Source organism: Calonectris borealis, chromosome 9, assembly GCF_964195595.1.
Source record: "Calonectris borealis chromosome 9, bCalBor7.hap1.2, whole genome shotgun sequence".
Classification (NCBI taxonomy): Eukaryota; Metazoa; Chordata; class Aves; order Procellariiformes; family Procellariidae; genus Calonectris; species Calonectris borealis.
In genome coordinates, this window is record NC_134320.1 from 21,013,711 (window position 1) to 21,038,184 (window position 24,474).

At 37.1% G+C, this 24,474-nt stretch overlaps 1 protein-coding gene across 1 annotated transcript; it reads left to right on the plus strand.

The window, feature by feature from the left end:
* The first annotated feature begins 721 nt into the window (after positions 1-721).
* On the plus strand, positions 722-24,317 carry CCDC39 (coiled-coil domain 39 molecular ruler complex subunit). Its single transcript, XM_075157316.1, has 20 exons — positions 722-880; positions 1,604-1,723; positions 2,861-3,007; positions 4,070-4,228; positions 5,178-5,270; positions 5,356-5,484; positions 7,203-7,394; positions 9,087-9,190; positions 9,519-9,651; positions 12,911-13,105; positions 13,820-13,984; positions 15,298-15,435; positions 16,814-17,022; positions 18,281-18,404; positions 19,673-19,832; positions 20,929-21,035; positions 22,392-22,532; positions 22,676-22,855; positions 23,097-23,185; positions 23,836-24,317. Exons 1-20 carry the CDS (start codon positions 770-772, stop codon positions 23,999-24,001), a joined length of 2,862 nt encoding a protein of 953 aa, XP_075013417.1. The 5' UTR covers positions 722-769; the 3' UTR covers positions 24,002-24,317.
* The last annotated feature ends 157 nt before the right edge of the window (positions 24,318-24,474 follow it).

Genomic DNA, 24,474 nt, shown 5'->3' on the forward strand with positions numbered 1-24,474 from the left:
CCAAGACTAGCGTGCCTTTCTCCATTTATGAATGATGGAACTCACTAACACAGGATGATTTACAACCCAGAAGTACAGATGGGTTCAAAAAGGTAACAGAAAAGTTTGTAAAGCATATGGCGTTAGTATTTATGGTCACCTGAATGCAATCTCTGGCTCAGGAAACCCACCTGTTTGTCGTTAGGAGATAACGCCAGAGGCCTGTTCAGAAACAGGACATGTACCATGTACCCTCCTCGAAACCTGCTATTAGGTGTTACCAGCAACAGGTGAGCTACCCTGCCTGGTCTGGCCCCAGACTGGATGCAGCTGTGATGCAGGCTGCTGCTCTGCCAGGGAGGCCATTGAGCGGGGGGACTGAGGCGCTGCCAGCGGCCTGTCAGCCGAAGGCACTGGCTCCGACGCCCTCCACTGCAGCACGGTTACAAGCCACTGAGGCAAGGTCATTGTCTCCAGACAGCTCTGGTAACCCCGCTAACAACAGCCCTGCTTACGAGCTGGTGTAGGCACTTACACCAGGAATTTCCAAATTCAGTGCGCCCAGCTCACACCAGGCCGAGGCCATTCTAGGGGCGAGAAGCCGCGGGGCAGAGGCCGCCAACGGCCGGCGCGGGGCAGGAAGGGCCGGCCCGGGGCGGGGCGGGAGGCGGCTGCCGCCTCAGCGACTTCCCGTTCGCTCGGCCGCCGAGGGCTCGCCGTTGCTAAGGGGCCCGGCGACGCCAGGCCTGGCCCTGCCGCGGTTCCCCATCGCCTACCGCCGCCCGCGGCAATGGACAGCGTCAGCAGCCGCTCCACCGCCTCAGTGCTGGCCGAGCTCCGCTGGGACGATGGCTACGCCGTCCCCGTGGCCAACGCGGAGAACAAGGCGCTGGAGGACGAAGTGAGCGCGGGGCTGCGGCCGGGGAGGGAGAGGAATCCGCCGCCCGCCAGCGGCCCCGGAGGGCTGCCCCCGCCGCCGCCCCGGGCGCAGAGCCTTCGGACCGGCCCCTCGGCTCTGAAGGGACCGCGGGCGCCCTGCCGCTCCCCGCTCGCCTCAGGGCGCTTCCCCGCTGCGGCCGGGCTGCCCTGCCCACCGGGGCCCCGGTGGAGAGGGAGGAAAAACCCCCGAGTTCCGCGGAGGGAAACGGGGAGCGAGGTCCTCGCCTGAAAGCGCGGGAACCGCGTACCTGCAGGGCGTGCGCCGCGGGGCTCCCCGTCCCGTCTGGCGGCGGGGAGCAGCGGGGCACCTCGCACCCCTCCGAGCGTCCCCCTCGCCCCTCAGCGGCCTGGCGCGGGTGGGCGCTGTGGAGCGGCAGGCTGTGCCCTCCCTTGGCAAAGCTCGGGGCCGTTGAGGGGTGCGCTTGGCCGTCAGGTGAGTGCCCGCTCAGCGGTGTAATGCCTCCGCGATTTTGGTTATCTTGATGATAAGCAACAGTACTTAATCGCAAAAGTGTTTTTGCCACTACCTTTTCTGAAATCTCTCATTTCACTACTCTGGAGGAATGTGGTGCATACTTCTTGCGTTTTTTTTGATTAGTAAGTGCAATGACTATATTTTTAAGTAGTTGCAGGTAATAAGTGCTCAACTAGAAGTAGTTACTTGACAATTCTAACCCTTAAACAGCTGCAGAAGATGCAAAAAGAAAAAGTAAACCTGCAAAATGAGTTGACCGACTTTGAAGAGCGTATAGAAGCAATGACATCTCATTTAAAAAACGTAAGACAAGAGTTCAGCTTCACTCAGGTAAATCGCTGCCTCTAGCAGATCCATTTTATCAGACAGACTTGTAATCTGAGTGTCTTTCTGCGGCTGGTATCCCTATATATTTTGCCAGCTTTGTTACAGATTTGTCAGGACTTTCACTGGAAACAAAAGTTAAAATATGTATCTCAGTGATACTATGTGACGGTCATTAAAAAGACCATCCCAGATCAAATGACTGTACCTAGAAGAAAGCCAAGAAGGATGCATTTTAGAATTCTTTATGAATGGAGACTTTTGTAGATGATAAGAAAAATTTGGTCAAGGAAAGTAAAACATCAGTGTAAGGGAAAAACAGATTTATAGTCCTTATAATGCTCAAGAGTTAATTGTGAAATATAAGTGAAGAGTTAATTCATGGATATGAAAAATGAAGTGAGATGGGTAAGGTGCAAGTCTTCACTTGCACGCTGAGTTAATTGGCCAAAATGGGTGGTTTAGATTTCTAAAGAGTCAAAGCTGCACACCTTTCAGGTAAAATATCCTAGGTGAAAAAGTCTTAAGAAACTTCCCTGCAGCTGAATAACTTTTAAATATTTTTTGTGCTAGAGTCAAGTTTTAATCTGCATATAAAGAAAAAGACAGCACATACTAGTCTTTATTTAAGAGAAACTTCTAGTAAGTAATACATGTGTTATTATACAAGGAAGAAAAGCCCTGTTAAATTACTTTTGTCAGGTATATGAGACAGTATAGAAATACTGCTAAAGGCCAGCCTGGTGGTGGTCTGTCTCTGCACAAAACAATAAAATGGTTTTCTTTGCTGTGCCTCCTGAATCTGACGTAAAGCCGCTGGTGATCAAGAGACTAAGATTTTGATTTTGAAAGATTAAGATTCTGAATTTTTGGTGAAGCATCCTTGAGTTGAGTTTTTAGGGCTATAAATGGTTGATCTGTGCATATCTGATACAATACAATGGGGCTGTGTGTATATGTATTTGAATACATGTATCTGAGATACTAAATTCCAAACAATGAAGTTGCTCTGAAAATTCCTATGTTTACATGACAAAATCATACCATCTCTGACTTGGGATTTGGTTGTATGTAAAAAAAACCTTATTTTGTTGATATATGCCTCTTGTTTATTGTAAAATGCTGAACTGTATTATTCTCTAGTCTCTTTACAAAGCCAGAGAGAATGAAATTGAAACAGAACACCACTTTAAAGCCCTTGCTGAGAGAGAACGTGGACGTCTCAAAAGTGAGATTAAACGACTGGAAGATGAGATAGTTTCCTTAAGAGAAAAGAAAAACAGTCAAGAAGTAAGGTTTAACATTTTTGTAAGAGAACACCCATATTGCAATTAGATTTTGTGACTTGTCCTCACTTGTGCTTACAGAAATAATAGTGTAAGTCAAGAATAGCTAATTATAATGAAATCTTATAAACTAACATAAATGATCTGGATGTGCTTTGCCGTGTGTAGGCAAGTAGAGTGACATTGAGGATCTCCTTGCATAGACTGGTCAAGATTTAGCAAATATTAACTAGATATTGAAAAACTGCAGTTCTTAATGTTCTTAATGCCAGACACACAGCCACGCATCCTTATCACCACCTTGTTAATTCTCGCAGGTATTTTCTTTATGGTTTAAAAATTAAATTGTTGGTGGCAAATCTTCCCCACATAAAATAAACTTGGGGCATGATTTCGAGATCAAAAATTTGCTTTACATTTAAAAAAAAAGTAATCTAATGCTATCTAATTACAGTTTTTCTTCTGTTTGATGGAACTGTCTCTTTTTCTTTCTACAAATAATATAAATTATGTTTGTTTATTTTTGTATTTGCTCTCTTTCTTCTCATTAAGTCTGTTTGTAATCTCCAGTCTCTCAGAATGGGTAGCATGATGAAGACATCCTTGCTATTCAGCTGGATCCAGATTCTCTCATATTTGTGTCAGAAAGTCTCTTCACAGTCACGTGGGGACGTTTGTAAATTGATATGCAGGATAAGGATCAAAGAACTGGGCCTTAGTGTGTGAGGGAGAAAATTTACCCTATGATGCCCCAGACCAGTTTATTATGTGGAATAAATATCCTGCATATAGGTATATCTCGCCAGAGGCTGACTTTTCTGTTTAAAATTATTTGCATTTTAAGTTTGTAGTAACTTACTGTCTTGTTTCTTCTTTAAGACCAGGACGTGTATTAGAATTCCTCAAGTATAATACACGATTAACAAAAAAGAAAACTAGCAATTCTGTTGACGACAAGATGTATGTAAACTTGCTACAGTAGCTTAAATAGGTTGTTTCAATTACCATCCAAAGAAAATATTAGACATTTAATATTAACCCTTTAATTTATCTCTAATTTTATTAGAATACTATAAATAAAACCACTAAGAAGTTGGAAAACTTAAAACAACAAATGAACTGTGATGAGGAAGTTCTGGAGAGCTGGATAAAGGAATCGAATCGTAAAGATAATGATGCTATCACAATCCAGAAGTACGCACAACAAGATGAAGGGAAACTAGGAGTAAGTAGAAATGACAGAAATTTTCAGAAACAAAACAGAGAACCATTTTAGCACTTGAAGACTTGGTTATGTTATCAAGTCAGACAAGATTTTGTACAACAGCACTTTTAAACTGGTTTCCACTTAGCACAACAGTGCAATTCCATATGAGGTTCATTTTAAAGGTCAGAGAGAACAGGTTTTACAAAAGATGAGAGGCATAATTTAAGACATTAATTTGTTTGTTCTTCTGGGTAAGATTTGAGTTTTTATGAGAAAGTGCACAAATGGATAATAAAGTCTAGAAAACAGTGCCACTGAATTAAGAGAGGAGTTTGTTCAAAAATGCATCCCAAATATGGACAAATAGTGTAGATTTTCCCATTAGAACTGAATTTGTTAATATTACTGAGAACAAAGTACAGCTATTTCAGTAAAGCTGCCTCGAATAATGAAAGATGGTATAAATAGACACTCCAGTCGCAAGGAGTGACTTTAGACTTTATAAGGGGTTAGTTCTCAAGTATAATATTAATTTAGAGATAAGTATCCCTGGTTAATATTCTTTTGAGCCTTTAAATACAGGGAAGAGAAAATTGATATTTATTCATTAAATACTTAGCTTACACAAACAGTCTCACTGATATAATTTATGTTAGCAAGTCACACAGTATAGTAGGAAGAGTAAAGTGAAATAGCTGATGCTGAGGACAGCATGTACACATTTATACATGGTGGAGGGTTACTTTGGCCTAGCTCCAGTCTGGTCCCAAGGCTGACAAGCGATTAAGGCCTCGTGTATGACCAAATATTCGGGAGGCTACATTCGTAGTTTTTTTTTGTTCTCTAAAACACAATAAAATTGATGCCACACTGGTTTCACCCCTAATTACAGCAGAGCTTTAAGAATTTATAAGACATTATATATTTGTTTTCAAATACATTATATTTTTGTATCCTTTCATTTTAGGCATTAACCCTTCAAGTGGAAAAGTTGACCATGCAAGCAAATCAGAAGCGCAGAGCTCTTGATAATGAGCTTACAGAAACCATATCAGCTCAGGTTTGTGCTTAAGGTTCTTGAAGACATCTTGTTATATATGAAATTTTTAAAATCAGAAATCATGGGGGTGCTTTCTTTTAAACAGATAGAACTTGACAAGACAGCTGAAGATTTTCGCAGAGTTCATCAGGAAAGGCAAGAAGTCATCAGGCAGTGGGAGAATGCAATACAACAGATGCAGAAAAGAGATCAACAGATTGATCATTGTGCTGTGGTAAAACTCCTGTAACTGATCCATATCAATATATCAGCCTACTTTTGTATCTATGATGCTGACAGGCATTTTGCCAGTCACACATAGAGGGATTGGGTCTTTTAGATGTTCAGTGTTCTCTCTGTGTTTACCTCTGTATTTTATTACAGTGTTTCAAAGTTCAGATATTACTGAAATATATTCAGAATTTATTGTGAAAGCAGTATTACTCAGTGTAAGTAATGGTGCTCTGCTTGATACTATGCAAGGTTTAATTTTCAATCTCAAGGTCGTCGGAAAATGCAAAGCATGCCAGTTTCAGTATTTTCTTTTCTGTGATCTAAGAATCTAAGAAGCAACAAGATGGGAGTGTTATTTCTTAGAGTGTAAGGACAGTGAACTGCAAGGAGGGGATTCTGTGTCTGGGATGCAATATAAAAAAGAAAATAGAACATTTATTATTGAAGGAATTAGCATTGCTACCTCTGTGAACAAATGCATGACTAACATTTATGTCAAAAATTATGATAAATAATCACATTCAGGTTAAAAATTGGTCCTTAAGTACATTCTGCAAATGGAATGAAGCAACAGCACTCTTCTAATCCCAAAAAGATACTGTTGGGCATTATGAGTTAGTATTAATTTCTGAAAGATACAGTCTTCATTGGTTTTGTCAGTGTCTTATACAGATGGTACAACGGCAAAAGGTACAAATCAAGTGTATTTTATCCTGACTTTGTCAGAAGTGTGAACTCCTTGGAAAGTTCTGTAGGGCAATAGAACAGATGCCCAGAAAAAGCCTGAAGGATCAGTGTAGAGAAAAATTTTATAAGTGTGTATTCCAAAGTAACAATGGCTTATTTTGAAGGGGGGGAAGCATAATTACATGTACAGGAAGGCTCTACCTAAATCCTTAGCTCTGCTAGTATAATATTTTCCTGCTGAAAGAATACCGGCTTTGTTATGTTGCCCATATGGGTATTAGGTATACTCTAAGCAGAAACATGGTTTAAACAGGCTTAAGATATAACACTAAAAAAATGTAATAATAGAAAATGACAAGCCAGAAGAAATACTACCAAACGGAAAATGCAATGGTCTAATTTAGCTGAAATATTTTGGATTTCATAGTATTTTATGTCAGAAGATTCCTGCAAAGAACAAACAACAAACATTAAAAAAAACCCCAGCTCTGGCCAACCTTCTATGTATTAATAGTCCATAGAATAGTCCTATTGATGCTTTTGTAAAAGATTTTTTTTTTTTAACTAGAACTACAGTATAATTTTCCCAGTAGCTAATCTTTTACTTAACCTTTCAAAATACACAGTTTTCACTGAATAGCTATAAATCTGTCAGCTAAAGTAAGCATCGCTCCTGTTGGTAATTTTCCTCTTGCATTTCCTCCATTTCAAGTCTATGTGAAGTTTTGTTCATGTAGCTTTTTTTTTTTCCCCCTATTCAATCAATCGAAAATTATTTTTATTTCATACAAGTTTATAGCATCATTTTTTTTTGAAGTTATTGAAATATTTTGGAAGTTTCCAATCCAAAACAATTGTAGTATTTGGTGTTGTGATGTATTAATGGAATAAAGTAATTTAAGAATGATTAATAACTGGGCTGTCTCATGCAAAGAGTAATCTTAACAGCAATCTATCTTCTGGTTGTACCCTTCATTAATCTAACACATCTTAACTAATGCAAGCAAATCTAAAATATTTTTATCGTGATAGCTAATAACAGAGATAAAACAGGAGATCAGAAAGAAAGAAATTGTGCTGAAAGAGAAGACTTCCTTTTTGGTAAATGAAACTCTTAATAATATGGAATATGAAAAGAAAATTTCTTCAGCTGAACGGGAAGCTACCAGCCTCCGAAACGAATACCAGACTCAGGATACTTACAGAGTTCAGCTGCAGGATGAGGTAAGAATGACCAAGCAGTTCAGAAAAAGACTGAAACTATAACTTTTAACTCTAACTTTTGACTAGATGGAGGAAATACAGAAATAGCATTTGCTTTTCTTTGTTTTTATACTAGACTCTTAATAAATTCAACAAAATGTCTGCTCTTCTTAGTCTACTCATGATTATTGGGATCTGAACGCTCAACTTAACTTAATCCTTTCATCGATAGTGGTGAAGAGATTAGCTTGTATTGTGTTGTGTTGGTATAAAATGGATGAATTTTCTCTTAAATGGTTTAACACTATTAGGTGCTTCAGAAGGAGGCCTATCTTGCCTTTAGTGCACGTAGACTGCAGTATTGTATAAAGATGAGAGAAATCTCTTCCGGATTCCAAATAATCCCTATCCTGCGCTCTCAGAAGTAAGCGTTGATGGCCCTTGTAGTCAGGTTAAAATTCTTGGGAAAAAAACCCAAACTCTTTCCCATAGCTTTCTAATCAAGAGGCTGTAGGATAGGGCTGCTTGATGCTGTCGATACTTACTGTTACTTATATTTAATCTTCACTTAAAGCTAGGAATGAGCTGCACATTTAATTACTTAAATGTCTGTAGAAGTATTTTTAAGAAGTAATTCAAGTCTCATGGCTCTGTTGAGAAAGGATACACTTGTATTACCTGAGTAAGTTTTCTCTTAACAAGAAAATGGTAACACGGGGCAACTCGGCAAGCTTGGTGATTTTAAAAAAACCCTCTGTCTGCTGTGGCCTTAACTTTGGATAGCTTTTCTGTAGCAGGTGGTTCATAAACCGATGTCCTAATCAAACTGTAGGCAGCTCAAACAAGGTGTAGGCTATTAGATTACCCTGTAATTCATGTAAACTTGAGGGTTCACAGAATCGGTAGGTTTTCATCTCTAAGCTGAGAGATTCTTGCTTCATGTTTTTCACAATTAATACTACACAATGCGATAATGAGAACAGTCTCCTATTATTAGGTGTTAGAACATCTGTGGCATGCAAGTGAGAAACAAGGAAAGAAACAGACTTATAGTTCAACTGACAACTTGTGACCTCCCAGTTTCTCATTCTGGGACAGAGAGAGACCTGCTATATATACCCTTGATCAGGTTTCTTCATCTGTGAAAGTGAAGACAATTACACTTACACTGTTAAGTGATACTGTGAAGGCTAATGAGCTACTGATTGTAAAGTATTTCTGTCCTGTTTAATGAGTGTATGCTGTCATGTATTTTTTACTAAATTAAATGTCTGTGTATTTTTGTCACAGTGTTCCCTTACCTTAATCAAAATAATTTTATGTACCCAACAAAGTTTGAATTAGAAATATTTAGTAGATACATAAGCGTATCCATGTTCACAAAGAACCTCATCAAAGTCAGTTGTGCTCTATAAAACCATGGTTCCCCTTACACAGATGCTGATGGACAAGAATTGCAGCCCACAGTACCTTCATAATTCATTCTGTATTTTTAATTATTAAGTATTTTGTCCCAGCATTCAGATTATGCAAATTAGTCTATGGAGTTTACTAGCTGTGCCGATTTACAGCACCTCGGAATTTGCAGCACTTCTCATTTGGAAAACACTGTTAAAAAGGAATGGACTGCATTCCAATAAACAGGTCCTTTACATATCCTAACATGTACCAAAGTAAATAAGAGCTCGATTGCTCCATTTTGTCATCTGTTAGCTGGGTGCTTTGAAATCGACTGTGGACAGAACTGCTTCTGATCTAGAGTCTTTGAGAACACAAGTAACCAATCTGAAGAAAGAAATTCAGAAAAAACAAGCCAGGTAAGAAACAGACCTTTAAAAATACTATTTGTAAGGATTAGTAATATAATCAAATCCTTGAGCTAGCAAAGAACCTTAAATAGTATTGATGATTAAAGCCTCCAACTTTCTGGTTACTTCATGTCCTGCATAGTTTCTGCACTGGGCAATTCAGGAAATACTCCTGGTAATCCCCGTTTTTTAAAGGGTGTGAAAAAATCAGTTGGGGCCTTGGTTAAAGTTTAGCCTGCTTCATTAGGCAACTGCTCAGTAAGGTATGCTGTTTGGTTTTGGCAGTGTTGTATATGCAACATACATTTAACTTGTTAAATCATGTAATTTTGTTTAGATTAAGCTTTCTTAAAGAAAAAAATGCAAGTCTTTCCAATAAGCTGAAGCTTGTGACTGAGGAGACACTCAGTTCAGAAGACAAAGCTTTGAGGATGGAAGAAATACTAAAGGAAGAAGAAAAAATCGTCAAGGTAAAATGTTTTTCATGGTTTCTGCAAATGAGGATTCATTTGAATTTGCAAGCTCTATCTAGGGCAAACATTTATGGATTAAAATGGAATGTAAATATTAATATGACATGTAGCTAGTTTCATCAAACAATGAAGTAACGTGCATGTAGATACATCAGTATCTGTGGGAAAATTCTGGAGGAAAATAAGTGGTCCTAGTAATTCAGAAGACTGTGTCCCCATATATTAACACAGGATACTGGAACTGTCATCGTACAGATCAGATATAAAACCAGTATTCTGACTGCGTCAGTGTACTGAACAGGGCATTTACTGCTGACATCAGCTAGAAGCTACTTACAACTTCTTGGCTAGATTGAAATAATAGAAGTTATTTACTGGAACGTGGCAAATATTGTTATATAGTAATATTTTGCTTCTGCTTTGTAACAATACTGAAAAATTTCAAAATCGTGTATTTTGCTTAGCTCTTTTGGGAGTTTGTCTCTAAACATTCTGTTTTATGGGCTGCTGAGGAGCAAGGGTCCTTGAACTTCTATCGGTTTCCCATCAATAAGGTTGTTAAAGAGTGAGAATCTTGTCAGGATGACTTTTCAGTAACATTACCATTGAAAACTTCTTGGCTTTAGTAAACCACCACCAAAACTTATAAACCTGCAAAGAGCTATGATTTTGGCAAACTGGGATTAAAAAAGATTTTGAAATCTTTTAATCAGATTTGGCTGGCCTAGTCTCCTGTTCATTATTTTAATACTACTACATGATACTTTGATATATCTAACATGTTATGGACTACTAAGTAATTACTGGCTCACTTTAGATTTCATTTTCATGATGAATAAAGATTTTGATCTGGGAAGTGGCATGTACAAGCTGTAATATGGTGACTATTTTTTTTAACTTGTCTAATAATACTTTTTTTAAAATTCAAAACCCACTTCTTATGTTGCAAATTAAGTATAGGAATAAAAATATCCTAAATCATTATCATCTGATGAACTGCAAAGGGCTTTTGAATAAATGCAATGTTGTAATGCAATCATCTGAACTTCCCCACATTTCAGAAAATGTTTCTACTGTTTTGTCATTTTGCTACTAATTCTCTTAAAGTATTTTACTACTTAGTTTCTGACTGAACTTGATACGAATATTTTTTTACATTGTGCTGGACAATTGAGTATTGGATATGCTGAAGCTTTCTGTACTGTAAAATGACCAGGTTAAATTAATGTGACAGCAGGTGTTCCCACACACGTGATAACACTGTATCTGTGCATACCACTGTATACTCTTTTTTTTTCCTGGTTTGTGTTTCCTGTAGCATGTATGTGAAATAATCCCTTGCAGTAGCTTATTTCTCAAACTTTTTAACTCCACAGGCATTAACTGCACATTTTAAATATACATACAGAAACTAGAGAGGGGATGTCTTTCCTTTATAGAGAGTTTCTTAAATTACAGGCCTTGCTTACTGTTTTGGTTTTTCAGATAATTTGAAAACAAGTTGTAATGATATAACATTTCATTAAAATGAAAACCTTACTTGCTTCCCTTTAAGACTTTACCAGGGTGGCTAAACCATTAGCAGGGTTTCTTTCCTTGTGTCTGTGGTGGATAACCTAAGATGACATTGAGCTTGGCAGCTCCACAGCTTCAGGGTAGTATTTTAACTAGGATGAACTGTTCTTGAACAATGTCTGTAATGTATTAGTCAGAAGCGTGCTTTCCATCCCCATTAGACACACATGGCTATTTGCTGCATCTGTTAATTTACTGTGAAGAGATATTTACAGGAACAATGTGGATGAAATGTCACCATTTTGCGCTTCAGTTCTGTGATACTTCTCCCTCTTCAATCTGTGGCAAAACACTGTTGCACAGTGAGGCTTATTGAATCTCCATTAACAACCTCACTTAAAGGGAGAGAAACAATTTCTATTAAATAAATGAATTTAGATATGCAAGAGAGACTACAAAATGAAGGTCAGATCGTGATCCAGTTTTAGTAGACGAATTCATCATTGTCATTAGCTTCAGAAATACAGCTCAGAATCGAGCACATGCATAAAAACAGTTTACTTCTGAAATTAAATTCCTTTGTTCAGGCATGATCCAAAGCCCACTGACATCAGTGTAAAATGCTGCAAGCTGTAACGATTTCATATTAAACTTACATCTGTGTTTTACTTCCTGAATTTTCGATTTGGAATTGCACTTGCAGCAAGTTCAACTACAAAACAATTCTGTTTGGTAGAATGTAATTATGAACTCTTAGAGGAGTTCTCTTTCGCTGTTATTAAAGCCAGCAAGATGGTTCACAATATATACGTATAAAATCAAGAATAGGCACATATTTAATCAAAGTAGAAGAGTGAATTCTAAGCTGTTTTGCTATATTAATTTAAATGTGCATCTTCAAACTCTATCCCAGACTTCAGCTAAATGCAAATGAGTCTTTCGGAACAGGATTGTGATGCCATATCACTCGTTTTAAGAGATGTACCTTACAGGAAACCAGCATGCTGAATGGCCTGAGCTTTGGAAGGTCTTTGGTTATTTGGGTCAGGTGGTGGAAGGAGGGAGGGAAAGAAGAAAGTTGCCTTGCTTGTTAGGGTTGTAAAAAAAATCTAAATTTTGTTTGTTTTCAGTCCATTTCAGGTTATCCCAAATGTTCGGCATTGTCTTACTATAACAGACCCTACTAAAAGCTCATTTCCTGCACTGATTTAGGTGTTAATGGCAACTTACCTCTGAGAATAAGGAAGTGATTTTAAAATGTGTAATTAATTTTTCAAACAAAATTATTCCAACTTATATAAACACACACATATGTACATACATATGCATACACACAGAGTTACAAGTTTTAATAAACCATTGAAAAACTTTGTATTATATTTCTCCAAATATTCACATATACTGGAAGCAATAAGGAGCTTTTTTTTTTAAAGGATGACAGGAATTTAGTTTTCTGAAAGGCTGAAAAGAGTAGCATCCCCGTAATGGAAAAAAAAAGGTCATGTAATAGTAGGGTAGGATCCAAGTTAAAAAAAAAATTTTAAAAATTACTTTCTCTTTAAGTCAAAGAATTTTCTTGCCAACCGTTTTGAAGACCTATGAAATTCCGTGTTCATATTAATGGATATCGTATTGAAATCTTTTCATCTTCCTATATATGATTAATAAAGGCAAATAAATCCTCAGGAATTACTTATGTGATTAATTATTTCTTACTACTTAATGATTAATTTGTCACCAGGAAAAAGAAACAGAAATGAACCAGTTAAAAGAACTACTTTTCAAGAAGACTCAAGAGTTAAAGGTGCAGAAAGATAAGGAGAAGTGCGTTCTAGTGGAAATTGAGGGAAGTCGAACATCAATTAAAAATCTTAAGAATCGACTGCACAGACTTGATGCAGATGCATTAAAACAACAAGAATTAATATATAACCAGGTAAAATACTAATGTACCTTCATATTATGATTGTTTCTTGGGTCTAATGAGAGTAAATTGCTCGAGTTCTGTAATCTTTGTCAACATCTTACCATTTTGGAAATGCCATGCAGTATAATTTGAAGTCTGCATTTATTTCTGTCTCTAGATGTATGGATAAAATTGAAATAACTGAAACTTGCTATAGTATCACCTACATTATGCACTTGTGTATTTCATTTTTTTGGGGGGGGGGTCTGCTGCTTTTCCCACTCAAATCAGTTCTTTACTTTGATCCCTTTGAACCACAGACACACCTCAGGGTAAATTTTTAAAGCAGCACAAGAGGTACATGCCAAAACCCTGTTGTTTACTAATGGGATTTTGTGCACATTTCCTATGCACCACTTTGAAAATTCGCCCTTTTATATCAGCATGCACTGGTAACAGCAAGATGGCAACTCCGCTGTAAGCCTCCCTACAGCAGACTGTGCTGAGTATGCTTTGTTACTCTTCTAGAAAATTACTCCTGAACCATCACTGCACATCAGTCATCTAAGAATACTTTGCTAATGAGGTCTATAAGCCATAAATTATTAAAAAACAATAGCTTAATCAGGTGACTGTCTTAAAGCCAACATTTAGATCCAAGTTTATATCCAGTGTTTTAGCTTTTTAGGAAGGCTATAATTGCTTATCTCAAACTATTAAATCTCTTAAAAATTATTTTAACAGGATTTTTATATTCAGCAAGTACAGAGACGGCTGTCACGGTTAGAAGGAGAGGTTAATGCAGATGAAAAACAAGTTTTGGAAGCAAAAGTTGCTGAACTTAAGAAAACCTTAGAAGAAAAGAAAAATGCGTATGATGTTTTACATGCGCAGCACAAGAAGCTTCAGGTAACTTCCTTAGAACATCAGGTTGACTGTGTAACATCTAGAAACCTCAGTGAATTAAGCAGATTGGGTCTTATTAATTAATAACTTGGTATTAGATTAAAAGATACCTGAACTTTGTGTAACCTGTGTGGAAAACTTCATACGTTCCCTGTAGGTCATTCCTGCACAACTGTGACACCTTAGCAGGAAGACAAGCATTGAAATGTTGGAAAAGCAAGCTTAGCTTTCATTTCAAGATGTGACTGACTGCTTGCAAGTGTCTGAATTTATCGTTAGGACCGTGTAGAAGTAGGAGAATGTTATTCTGTGATGCTACTACTTGCTTTTATATTTTTCATAGAATTATAAATAAGTACAGTTGCACTTAAAGTTGTACAAAGTAACATTACTGAATTGAAGGTACAGTATTTGAGTTAGTTGACCTCATCCTGATATGTAATTCAGAAATACTATTTTTCTGTCTTTATTCCCATGTGAGAATTTTGCATATACATGCTTGTTCTCGGGTTTTCCACTATCCAGTGACCATCACTCATTTCTCTAAAAAATGCACTTACCTTTCTTGTAGATATGAACCAGTCAGTTACTCTGTAGCCAATTTATAATTTCTTTTTATAAGAAATGTATTTATTAATCAGCTACATTTTAGCACATTTTGAAATCCCTTTTCAAAGAGAAACTATACAAAGATGAAAATCAGATTTTTAATAAAACATCACAACTAGTTTCTCAAAGTGATAGTTAAGAAAACATTTCATCAATTTACTGAGGGGAAGAAACTGCTTGTAGGAGAGCCCTTTAACTGGAGATCCATGCAATACCAAGGTTTAATGTTGGGCAACTGGTGCCCCACACTTCAGTTTTGAGGAGATGCAAAATTTGAGCAGTGCGTGTAACCAAACACTGAAACACAGGAATTTATTCATACTCTGGAGTATTATCAAAGACAGATGGTTTTATGAAGATGAACTACAAATATCAAAGTCATGGTCAGACACACCAGGAGATTTTTTTTTTTTATCTAGACCAAAATACATGATTATATTAGAATTGCCTTATTGGCTGAAAGATTTATATTGTATAAATAACTACTACACTCCAAATAAAACAAGCAATGACATTTAATATTGCAAACAGCACTCCGCACGAGGACTGCAATGGTCTAGGCGGTGTTTGCAGAGCAGCAGATAGACACGTGAAGATGATGGTTCCTGGTTGCAGGACTTAGAAGTATCTCATTTAAAATTAAGTGTTAGCTTTTGGTGCAAACTACATTCACTGAAATAAATTAAACATAACTTACTTGGAAACAGAGTGATGTCCATTTCATCAAGAGAGCAATGGATAAGACAGGAGAAGAAACAAGTGATATGATGATCAAGATAAATGAACTAAATCTTTTCAACGAGAGATCAGATCAGGAGTTAAAAAAAGCTAAAGCCATTAAGCAGGTACAGTATTATTTTGCAACTTTACTAATACAGGATAGGTTTGTTTGTTTGTTTTTTAAAACACTAAACTCATGACTTGATCTGAAGGCTCTTGTCTGCCTCCCACAGTGCTACATCATTGTAGCATCATATATAAGAACCCCCTTTGTAGTTTCTTGACTTACACCTTCCTTCCCAAACTCTGAAGTCACTTTCATCACTATTATCTTACTGGGCAAAGTGGTGTTTTTCCAGTGTACGCAGCATAAAGTTTCTTTGGGTTATCAATTTAATCACACATTACTTATATAAGCCACAATAACCATCTGGTCAGTAGTTTTTTTCTGAGAAACGATTGCCCTTAAAATAGAAAATGTATTTACTGTTCAAGGATGTCTTTACCTAGCACTGAATTTTTATTCTCAATCTGTGATGCCAACTAATAAGTTTGGCTCAGTTTTGTTACTAAATTGCGGGACTTTTTCCAGCAGATGGTTTGGATCTATCTACATTCCAGTTTAAGGTATTAGAAATAAAATGGAAGTCTTTCTCCCCATATTTTGATAAACAGAAGAAAACAGTTCCCAGTCCTCTAATTACCGCACATTTTTTCCTGCAATAAGCTCTAGCCTTCCTAAAAGAAGCACTAAGGTAGTAGAACAATACAGGGTCTAAGTAGTGGGGAAGTTTTGCTATCGACTTAACTGGTGCACTTGCTCCTCAATGAAAACTCTCCCTAACCTGGAACTTTTCTTTGGGGATGAAATTCAGGGGAACAAAAGAAAGAAGCTGATGGCATAAAGAAATTCAGAGAAGAAATGGTACAGAGTTTGGGATCCATAAGAGTTTTTTTTTTTTAATGATTCAAAGTGTTTGCATGCGAATGAAGTTCACCACTTGCTGCTTTTCTGAGTTTTGGTGTATATAAATTTGCTCATGTAACAACATGACTTGTAGAGCTGCAGAATCTAGAACATATTCCAAGACAGTTATAAGGGCTCAAGTGAGATATTAACTGCTTCAGAAAGTTTCTTGTAAGGTCTGCTTAATTTCTTTGAAACCACCTTTATAGTCTTACCATTCGTAATGCTAACTGAAAGTAATTTGTAGATGGAAAAGTCTAACAACCCATAACTCAGTCTGAATTGGAAAGTCTGGTGAATTTGTATAAACCCATTGAGGAAACAATCTACCCCTATCGCACTCACCATGTAAACTGTTAGCAAATGAGAAATTGAGAACATTTGTAAATGCAGAGCAAAATGAGTCTTACCATTGTATATATAAAAGATAAAATAACGGATGCTGTATAAAAAAAATTATTAACTTATTAACTGTTATAAATATCTTAATTAAAAACGATGCTTTCTTATTTTGAGACCTTTCTGGCATTTATTAGGAGATGATGGTCGAAGATAATCTCTTAAAACTCGAATTGAACCGTCTTCGAGATACTCTGTGTAATAAGACAGAGAAAGTTCTAACACTGGAAAAACAAAAATTGGAGTTAAAGAAAGCCATCGCAGAAAGAACCGAGGAAATTAAGGTTCATAAGGCAATGCTGGATTCCCAGATAAGACTTGTGGATCAGGAACGGCAACGCGTAAGGTAACTATTCTTTCATAAATTAAACTCGTATCTTTTATTAAGTATATTTTACGTGGGGACTTACTGAAAAAGAGAAGCATTTTACATAATTTCACTAATTAGAGAAGTGGAGGATGAAATAAATCTTGCTCAAAGGTATATACTGAGACAGTTGAGGCTAGCAAGAGATCCCTTCTCTGAAAGCCAGCCTACAGCTTTAACAGCTTGGTGAACAAGAGATTACTGTTTATTCTGTTAGTGACAATCCTCTATAGTACTGAGAAGAAACTGCAGTTACATTTTTTAAAGTAAATGTCACGTGCATTTTTCAAAATAATCAGAAATGTGAAATCAGTGTGTCTGGAGGTATGACAAAATATTTAAAACAGGAAAGTTGCTTTTAAAGAGGGTTTACTCCCAACTGCTTGATAAAACTTGATTTCTTTGACTCATACAGTAAGTCGATTTGGTTTGGTTTTTTTGCCTTTTTAACAAATGAGCTCTCCGTTATGTGTCCTATATAACAAAATCAACTCTTCTGAATTGTGTATGTACCCTCTTATAAAGCAACCATATGTGAAATAACTTTTCCCTTTCTGTAATGATCAGTGCAAAGTATCTGGGACAGTTTTAGCTCTGAAATCCCAGTATCTGTATCTAGCCAAAAATCAATGCTTCAGCAGCTGAACTGCTGAAATCTGGCAGGCTTTTTATTCACTCCTCTGCTAACCACACCCCACACAATAGGAAATTAGAGTGATTTAGTGTGACTAAAGCTTAACTGCTCACCGAGAGTGCAGACTGTGTGGCTTTTTTGCTTTGATAATTACACAGCTAATTGATACTTCCATGTAATTTGATTTGGGGTTGTTGCCTACTGTTGCTTACTCTCATCTGGTAGTGGCAATATTAAGATAATATCAGCAGGGGGCAGCTTGTGCAGCTGTAGGATTTAAATGCCAAACCTTTAAAAATTTTTGGGAAGGACTGTAGTGCAGCCTCCCAAGATGCAATGATCTGGAATATGAAAATAAATTTGCCTCAGTTTAGAATGGCAAGAGAAATGTAGGTAACCAGAAGAATGGACGACCGTGGCTGGGAGAACCCAGAAAGCAACTAAAAACAGTAGCAGCACAACTGCTGCCCTGCCTGCCTCCTAGTACGTGGGCAGGCTCCGGAATAACACCAGTAATTTAAACTGCTAAAGCAAGAACTGCCCACAAAACACTACCAGACAAACACTTTCTCAACCCATTTATTTTTTCCCCAAATAAATCAGTGCCGAATTTCAAGATCGCCTAAATAAAATTGATAAACTGAGATGCAGATATGAAATTCTTACTGTTTTCATGATGCCACCCGAAGGAGAAGAGGAAAAAACTCATACCTACTATTTAATTAAGGTATTTTATTAACATAATTCATTATAATTGAAGTATTTAAGCTATAGATTTCCCTGGGCTCTACTCAAGTAACTAAGACAACCTCCTTGCCTACTGCTTACTTTCAGTCTAATCGTTTTACATTATCTGACCTGCTGGTTATTTAAATGATACAGCAATTTCACGTGAATCTCTCTGGTCAGTCCTAATGTCAGTGGAGCCTTAATTTTGAGCAGATTGAAAATTTTCACTTCAGTGCTTGTGAATTTGCAAAGACACAAGAAGTCACATGGCAACCTGCTATAAACTGAAAACTGTTTATCACAGTCTCACATGATCTTAAATTTTTCTACCCTTGAGAGTTATTTTTAGGTACTATTTTACCACATGGCGTTTAAACCTTGAAGAATGTCAACTTTCCCCTTTTACTTATTCATCACCTATGCATACTTCAGCTTTTCATTGAGGGGGAAAAAAAAAAAAAATCAGTCTTCATCCATAATGCACTATCCTGATTCTGGAGCAAAAATCTATTATTTTTGATCTCCACAGTTTCTGATTTCATCTTAAAAGCAAAATGCTTCTAGCTGCGATCTTGGTTCTGAAGTCTATCTTTTTCTCATTCTTAAGTATTAAATTTCTTAATGATGATATTACTGCTACTAGCATAGCAATAGACCCTCAGTAAAACCCTTGTGGTCACTGTTGGGTGTATACCCTCTACAAATATGGCCATTTTTCACTGTATCAGATTTTCTGAGGGGCTATAGAAAATACTTTCCTTCACCAGCTGCCTATGTTTCTTAAATCTCACTGATAAGATGAACAAAGACTTTCAAGTGAGTAATTCCCAGACAAACTGGATGACTTTTAACACTCTCAGTGGTTTTATATAATGTACAATCTCAACTCTTCCTTGGATTTTGTGGGTAAAGGAAACAGATGTGAAGCATGTGCTGCAGTTCACGTCAGCAGTGCAAAGCACGGAAACTACTTTGTACGCAGTGTGGATACTGCTAATCGGGACTCTGTGAGCTTAGATGGAGAGGCAGATGCCTATAATGAAATGCACATGGATGAAATACCTCAAAGATCTTCCAATACTGTAAATAACTACTCCTTCCAGTTCCTTAGTAACTCAAATCCCAGTTCAAGCCTGACAAGACAGATAAGCCCCGTATCTACCTAGGATTTTAACCCCTAAACATTGCAGGTATTTTTTTTGTGTATAATTGTCCTAATATTTTCAGTATGTGTGCAGTCACCTAAAATATCAGTTTTATTTTCAGGCTGCACAGGAAAAGGAAGCACTTCAACGTGAAGGTGATGATTTAGATGCAAAGATCTGCAAAGCTGAAAAAGAAATTGTAGCTCTGGAAAACACTTTGTGTGTACTTAATAACTGCAACAGCAATTACCGAAACTCTTTCAAGGAAGTCACTGAGACAAGTATGTAAAATAGAAATTGCTGTTTGCTGTGTGAGTTATGGATGATGGTAAAACTCAGGTATATAGTGGGGAAATTCCGTGGCACAAAAGAATGAATCACAGAGACTAAAATGATGGCAGCCAGAGGGAGTGTAATTCACATACTACTGTGAATAGTTCAGCAGAATAAGCAGAGAAGGGAGTGCAGTAAGGCGTAATTAACTAATATTTACATTCTTACATCTGATTTATGTGAAAATCTCTAAGCCTATATAAATTTTGTGAGTAGTCATAAGTAGGAGCATTCAGAAGAGGCAAAGCATAAAGATGATTACTGGGGGGAAAAAAGTCATTACTGGGAGAAAAAGGAGTGCCCACTGAAGTACATAGGTCGAGTGGATAAAACTTTGCACAGTATGAAAACCACTACATTCTCTGTAGTGCTGCATCACACACAGTTACTAATTCAAATTACAGAAGCAGAACAAGCTGTGCCACTGCTGGCCTTCTCATGGTAGACTGAGCCAGCTTGGGTACTAAACTGTACCCTTAGCTACACCGTCATTATCTCCGATTTTCATGGGGAAAAAAGTAGTAACCTGTCATCTGGGAAAATGATGAGGAACAATAAAACTTAAACTGCAGTGTTTTAGTGTAGTGTCAGCAGATTTTAAAATATGGACTACCTAACTACAAGTTTTTAGATATTGGAAATTCCTCAGAATTCTGGAAAATACCTTCATCTGTTGTTTCTGTTGCCACTTAGACTTCATAAGCTTGCTTTCCTTCAGTGGAACTTTGTTTAGCCTATAAAAAGCATCACCATGAGAAATTACATAAACTTAATTCCAGAAGATATTTGATTATTTAAGTTTTGTGCCCTCTGCTGGCTCTGGACACAGTAGCTCTTAATTCTCTCTCATGAAGCCAGTTACTTTTTCACAGTGATTTGGAATTAGTAGCAGAGAATTTAAAAACCCCTTAAATCCTGAGGTCTCTGTAATACCGCCAACACTAATATAAGTAATACTCTGTGATGCAGTTACTTTAAAGTGCAACTTATTTTAAAGTGAAAATTAAGTTGTATTAAATACTGCCTCACTGTTTGGGATCACAGGTGAGGAATATGAGGAAAAATTGAAACTAGAGGAGGAGAAAAGGGATGCTGATAAAAAATACAGATATAAACAAAGACAGATCAAGGAACTTCAGGAAAATCTCCAGGTAAAGTATCTCCAGGTAAAATACAAGCAAAAGTTTTGGTCAAACAGACGAGGCTGCAGCATGTAGCTAAATCCATGCAAGCCATCCTGTAAAAAGAATAAGAAATTCTGGGACGAGTTTTTGCCGAGTTCTTTTATATCTTATGTTTTGTATGAATGGATGTGATTTTTTAGAAGGCTTTACCTCTCCTTTCAAAAACTGAGTGCATACTTGAATTTTCTTGAATCACAATGAAACTTCAGGCTTTTTAGTCACATACAGCTAGAAGTTTCAACATCTCAGATGCACATTGACAGATGCTGTGTTCTGGCATCTAAGCAAGCTGTTGGTTTTGTGTAACATATACCACTATATTGTATCATCCTGTCCAGTACTGCGGAGATTAAAATCCACACATCTTGTGTCCTTTGGCATCTAGGTCCCAGGATTTTTCTAGGAGAACATATTGTTTTATTAGCATTCAGGTTCTTCAGTTTAAACAGTATTAATTTCGCCCACGAAAGCTAGCTGACTCTTAACTTAGCAGGCTGAGCACTAAATGCAGGTAAAGGATAGCTTGTGTTCAGGCTCCACATCAAGGACTTACTCTTAGTTCCCCTTGTTATCAAAAAGCCCACGTGGCCCTTAAGAAAGAACAACACTTAACTCTGATGTGTGATATTTGAGTTAAATTTTCTTAGGCAGAAGAAATCAAAGGCACCCTGTTATATCCCACATGGTTATTCTAAGCCCTGAGTCACTGACTACAGTCAACAAACATTCCTATTGCTTATTCTACCACCACAGGACATATACCTTACTTAAGAAATAACGTCTCTGAAATTAAAGACGGACATGTATCTTCACCAGGGAGTAAGTCCTAGGATATAATGAGGTGTTAAGGAATACCCTTTCCTGCCTTTTTATTTAATTATTTTTTAAAAAACAGAGCCACCCTTACAGTGCTGGTTTTATTCATTCCAGTCAACAGTATCCATCTCTTCCCACAGGAAACAATGTTCTTTTTCTTAGGATAGCTTGCACTGGTAAATTGGTACTGTGCCAAGTAAATAATTTGTAGACACTGCTCAGAGGCACATCTGAAAATACATACTTATAACTTCATTAATAGTACCTTTAAAGTAATTTTTTAAAGATATGTAAATTACCTGGTGGTCTCTTTATCCAGGTATTTATCCACTAAACAGTCTGACAGGCAGAAACTTTTGAGTTATGTTTATCATTAGTACTAATTGCTTGAGGCTACATTTAGAAACAAGTAGTAGCAATAAAAGACCCTCCCACAAAGTAATACAAAAAGTGAAAAGAGATCGAACTGCTTTGTAAACTAAAACTACTGTTCAAATGAATTTGCAGAGCATGGAAAAAAATTTTGATACAGTACTGAAGCAGGAGGCCCTCTTCCAAGAGCAAAAGGAGGAAAAACAAGCTCTTATTTTGCAGCTGAACAAAGACCTAGAAGAACAGAAGCCAAAACTAGAAAGGGTTATAAAACAGGTCTGTATATTCATTAATGACAACTTCTAACTTTACAGTGATAGACAGTAGTATGGTTAAAACCATAGAATGTAAACTTAGCAGGTTTCTGAAAAAGCACTGCATTTTCATAATAGCAATGCTTTAAAAATATTTGTGTTAAGTGTTCCAGACTGTCCAAAGAAATTCAGTCTCTGAAGAAAACTAAAACAGAAACACAGGAAGAAAGAGACATTGATCTTCGTGAATTGAAAAGCTTCAACAGAACCATCGACAAGTTGTTAGTTGATGTTCTAGAAGCCAATCCTGATTTAACTACACCCTTTCAAATGTACTTTCACCAGGTGAGCTTTCCAGTTAACTGTCACCAAAATCTTGACCGATGGCTCTAGTCTACTTACTGATGAGTGATTTCAAGGGCAACTCCTAAATTCAACAAAAAACTATACTTACAGTAAAACAGGAAAAGGTGTTCATCTGCTTTCAATATCTCTTCAAATACAAAGGATTATAAACCCTCCTGATATATCCAGTCCTATTATACAACCATTAGGTCATCTTTTTTTTTCTTTCTAAATTTTCTAGTCAAATTTAGAGCTTCCTACAATTGCTTCTGCTGGTGGTAGTCACAGTTCTCGATCACCATCCACACAAAGCTCACTAGCTTCTACCAGGTAAGTGCTAGCAATGTTTTTTTGGCTTTGGGTTTTTTGTTTGTTTTTCTTAACATTAAAGCTTAAGCCAGCAAAATTACTCCCTAAATGACAGAATTCCTCACTCCTGAAGGTCTTCTCAATCTTGTCTCTACTTCATGAACACTCTTCAAAAACTTCCCCCTTATACTCTTCCACCTTTAAGTTTACCAGATTTTTCTAGCACACAATTAGGTTTACTTCTGCGTCCATCACAGTTTAAAACTGTAATTACAGAATAATTACACTTACTTTTGCTAACTCCGCTCTAATTAAAAAGTGGTTTCACATTATAAAAGCACAAGTTTGAGCTCCAGCCACATTTTGCATTTGGTAGTGTGAGCTCCCTTTCCTAATGAAAGACAGACACATAGGCTTTTACCAATACCTTTTTCCCCTGTTCAACAGATATTCAACTAATAGCAGATGTAACGTGTTGAATCAGTTACAATCTGACAACATTCCCACAGGTTACTTAAGCTATTAGTGGTAATGTCTGTGAAGATCTTTGTAGGGGATCTCAACCTAGAATAAACCCTGCTGCTGGGTGGATTTATTGTAAGCCACCATTAGGAGCTCTATTTTACATATAGGGATTTCTGTATACTGATGAGGAAACTTTTGTCTTTCAGATCCTCCAGAAGCACAAGTTCAGGCTCTAGTCAGACTTCATCAGTCAACGTCATAGATCTGAGCTTGCCTATCAACACTCCTGCAGAAGCAGCTGCTGTTGGTTCACAGCCATCCAGCAGAGCAAGCACCTCCCATACTTGTAAACCCAAAAAAAGTCTTAAGTAGTCTTTTGAAGGCCATAGTAAAGGCTTTACACTAGTTAAGGCTTAATTGATTAATCTGTAGCTTCACTTATTTATCAAGGCCAATTGGCAATAGCATTAATTTCTATCAGAAATGTATGTTTCAACTTTCTTGTACAGTATGCAATAAGTTATCTAGGAAAAATGTTAAGCATTGTTTTATATAGTAAAGTAAATTAACCTTTAAATTTTTTTCTCATTTTGCTGTTGGAGAACTAAAGATCCACAAAACCATTCAGAAGCCATTAATTCATTTTTCATACAATGAAAAGGAAAGTTATATTAAAGCAGTTAATTTTAGTAAACTGGTATCTTCACTGCTGTCAAAAAAGTTTTAGTGCTGTCAAAATAGTTTTAGATTACATTGCAAGAACCCAGGAAAGAAAATGTATGCTTCATTTCAAGATCAACCTTAACTATTAATCAAATAGTCATCTCACACACATTATCTTAATC

Bases quoted from the DNA above. Each gene is read 5' to 3' on its own strand.
- CCDC39 (XM_075157316.1), top strand. From the start codon at position 770: ATGGACAGCGTCAGCAGCCGCTCCACCGCCTCAGTGCTGGCCGAGCTC. The intron at 881-1,603 runs GTGAGCGCGGGG...ACCCTTAAACAG, and splicing joins ACAAGGCGCTGGAGGACGAA to CTGCAGAAGATGCAAAAAGA. The intron at 17,023-18,280 runs GTAACTATTCTT...CAAATAAATCAG, and splicing joins CAGGAACGGCAACGCGTAAG to TGCCGAATTTCAAGATCGCC.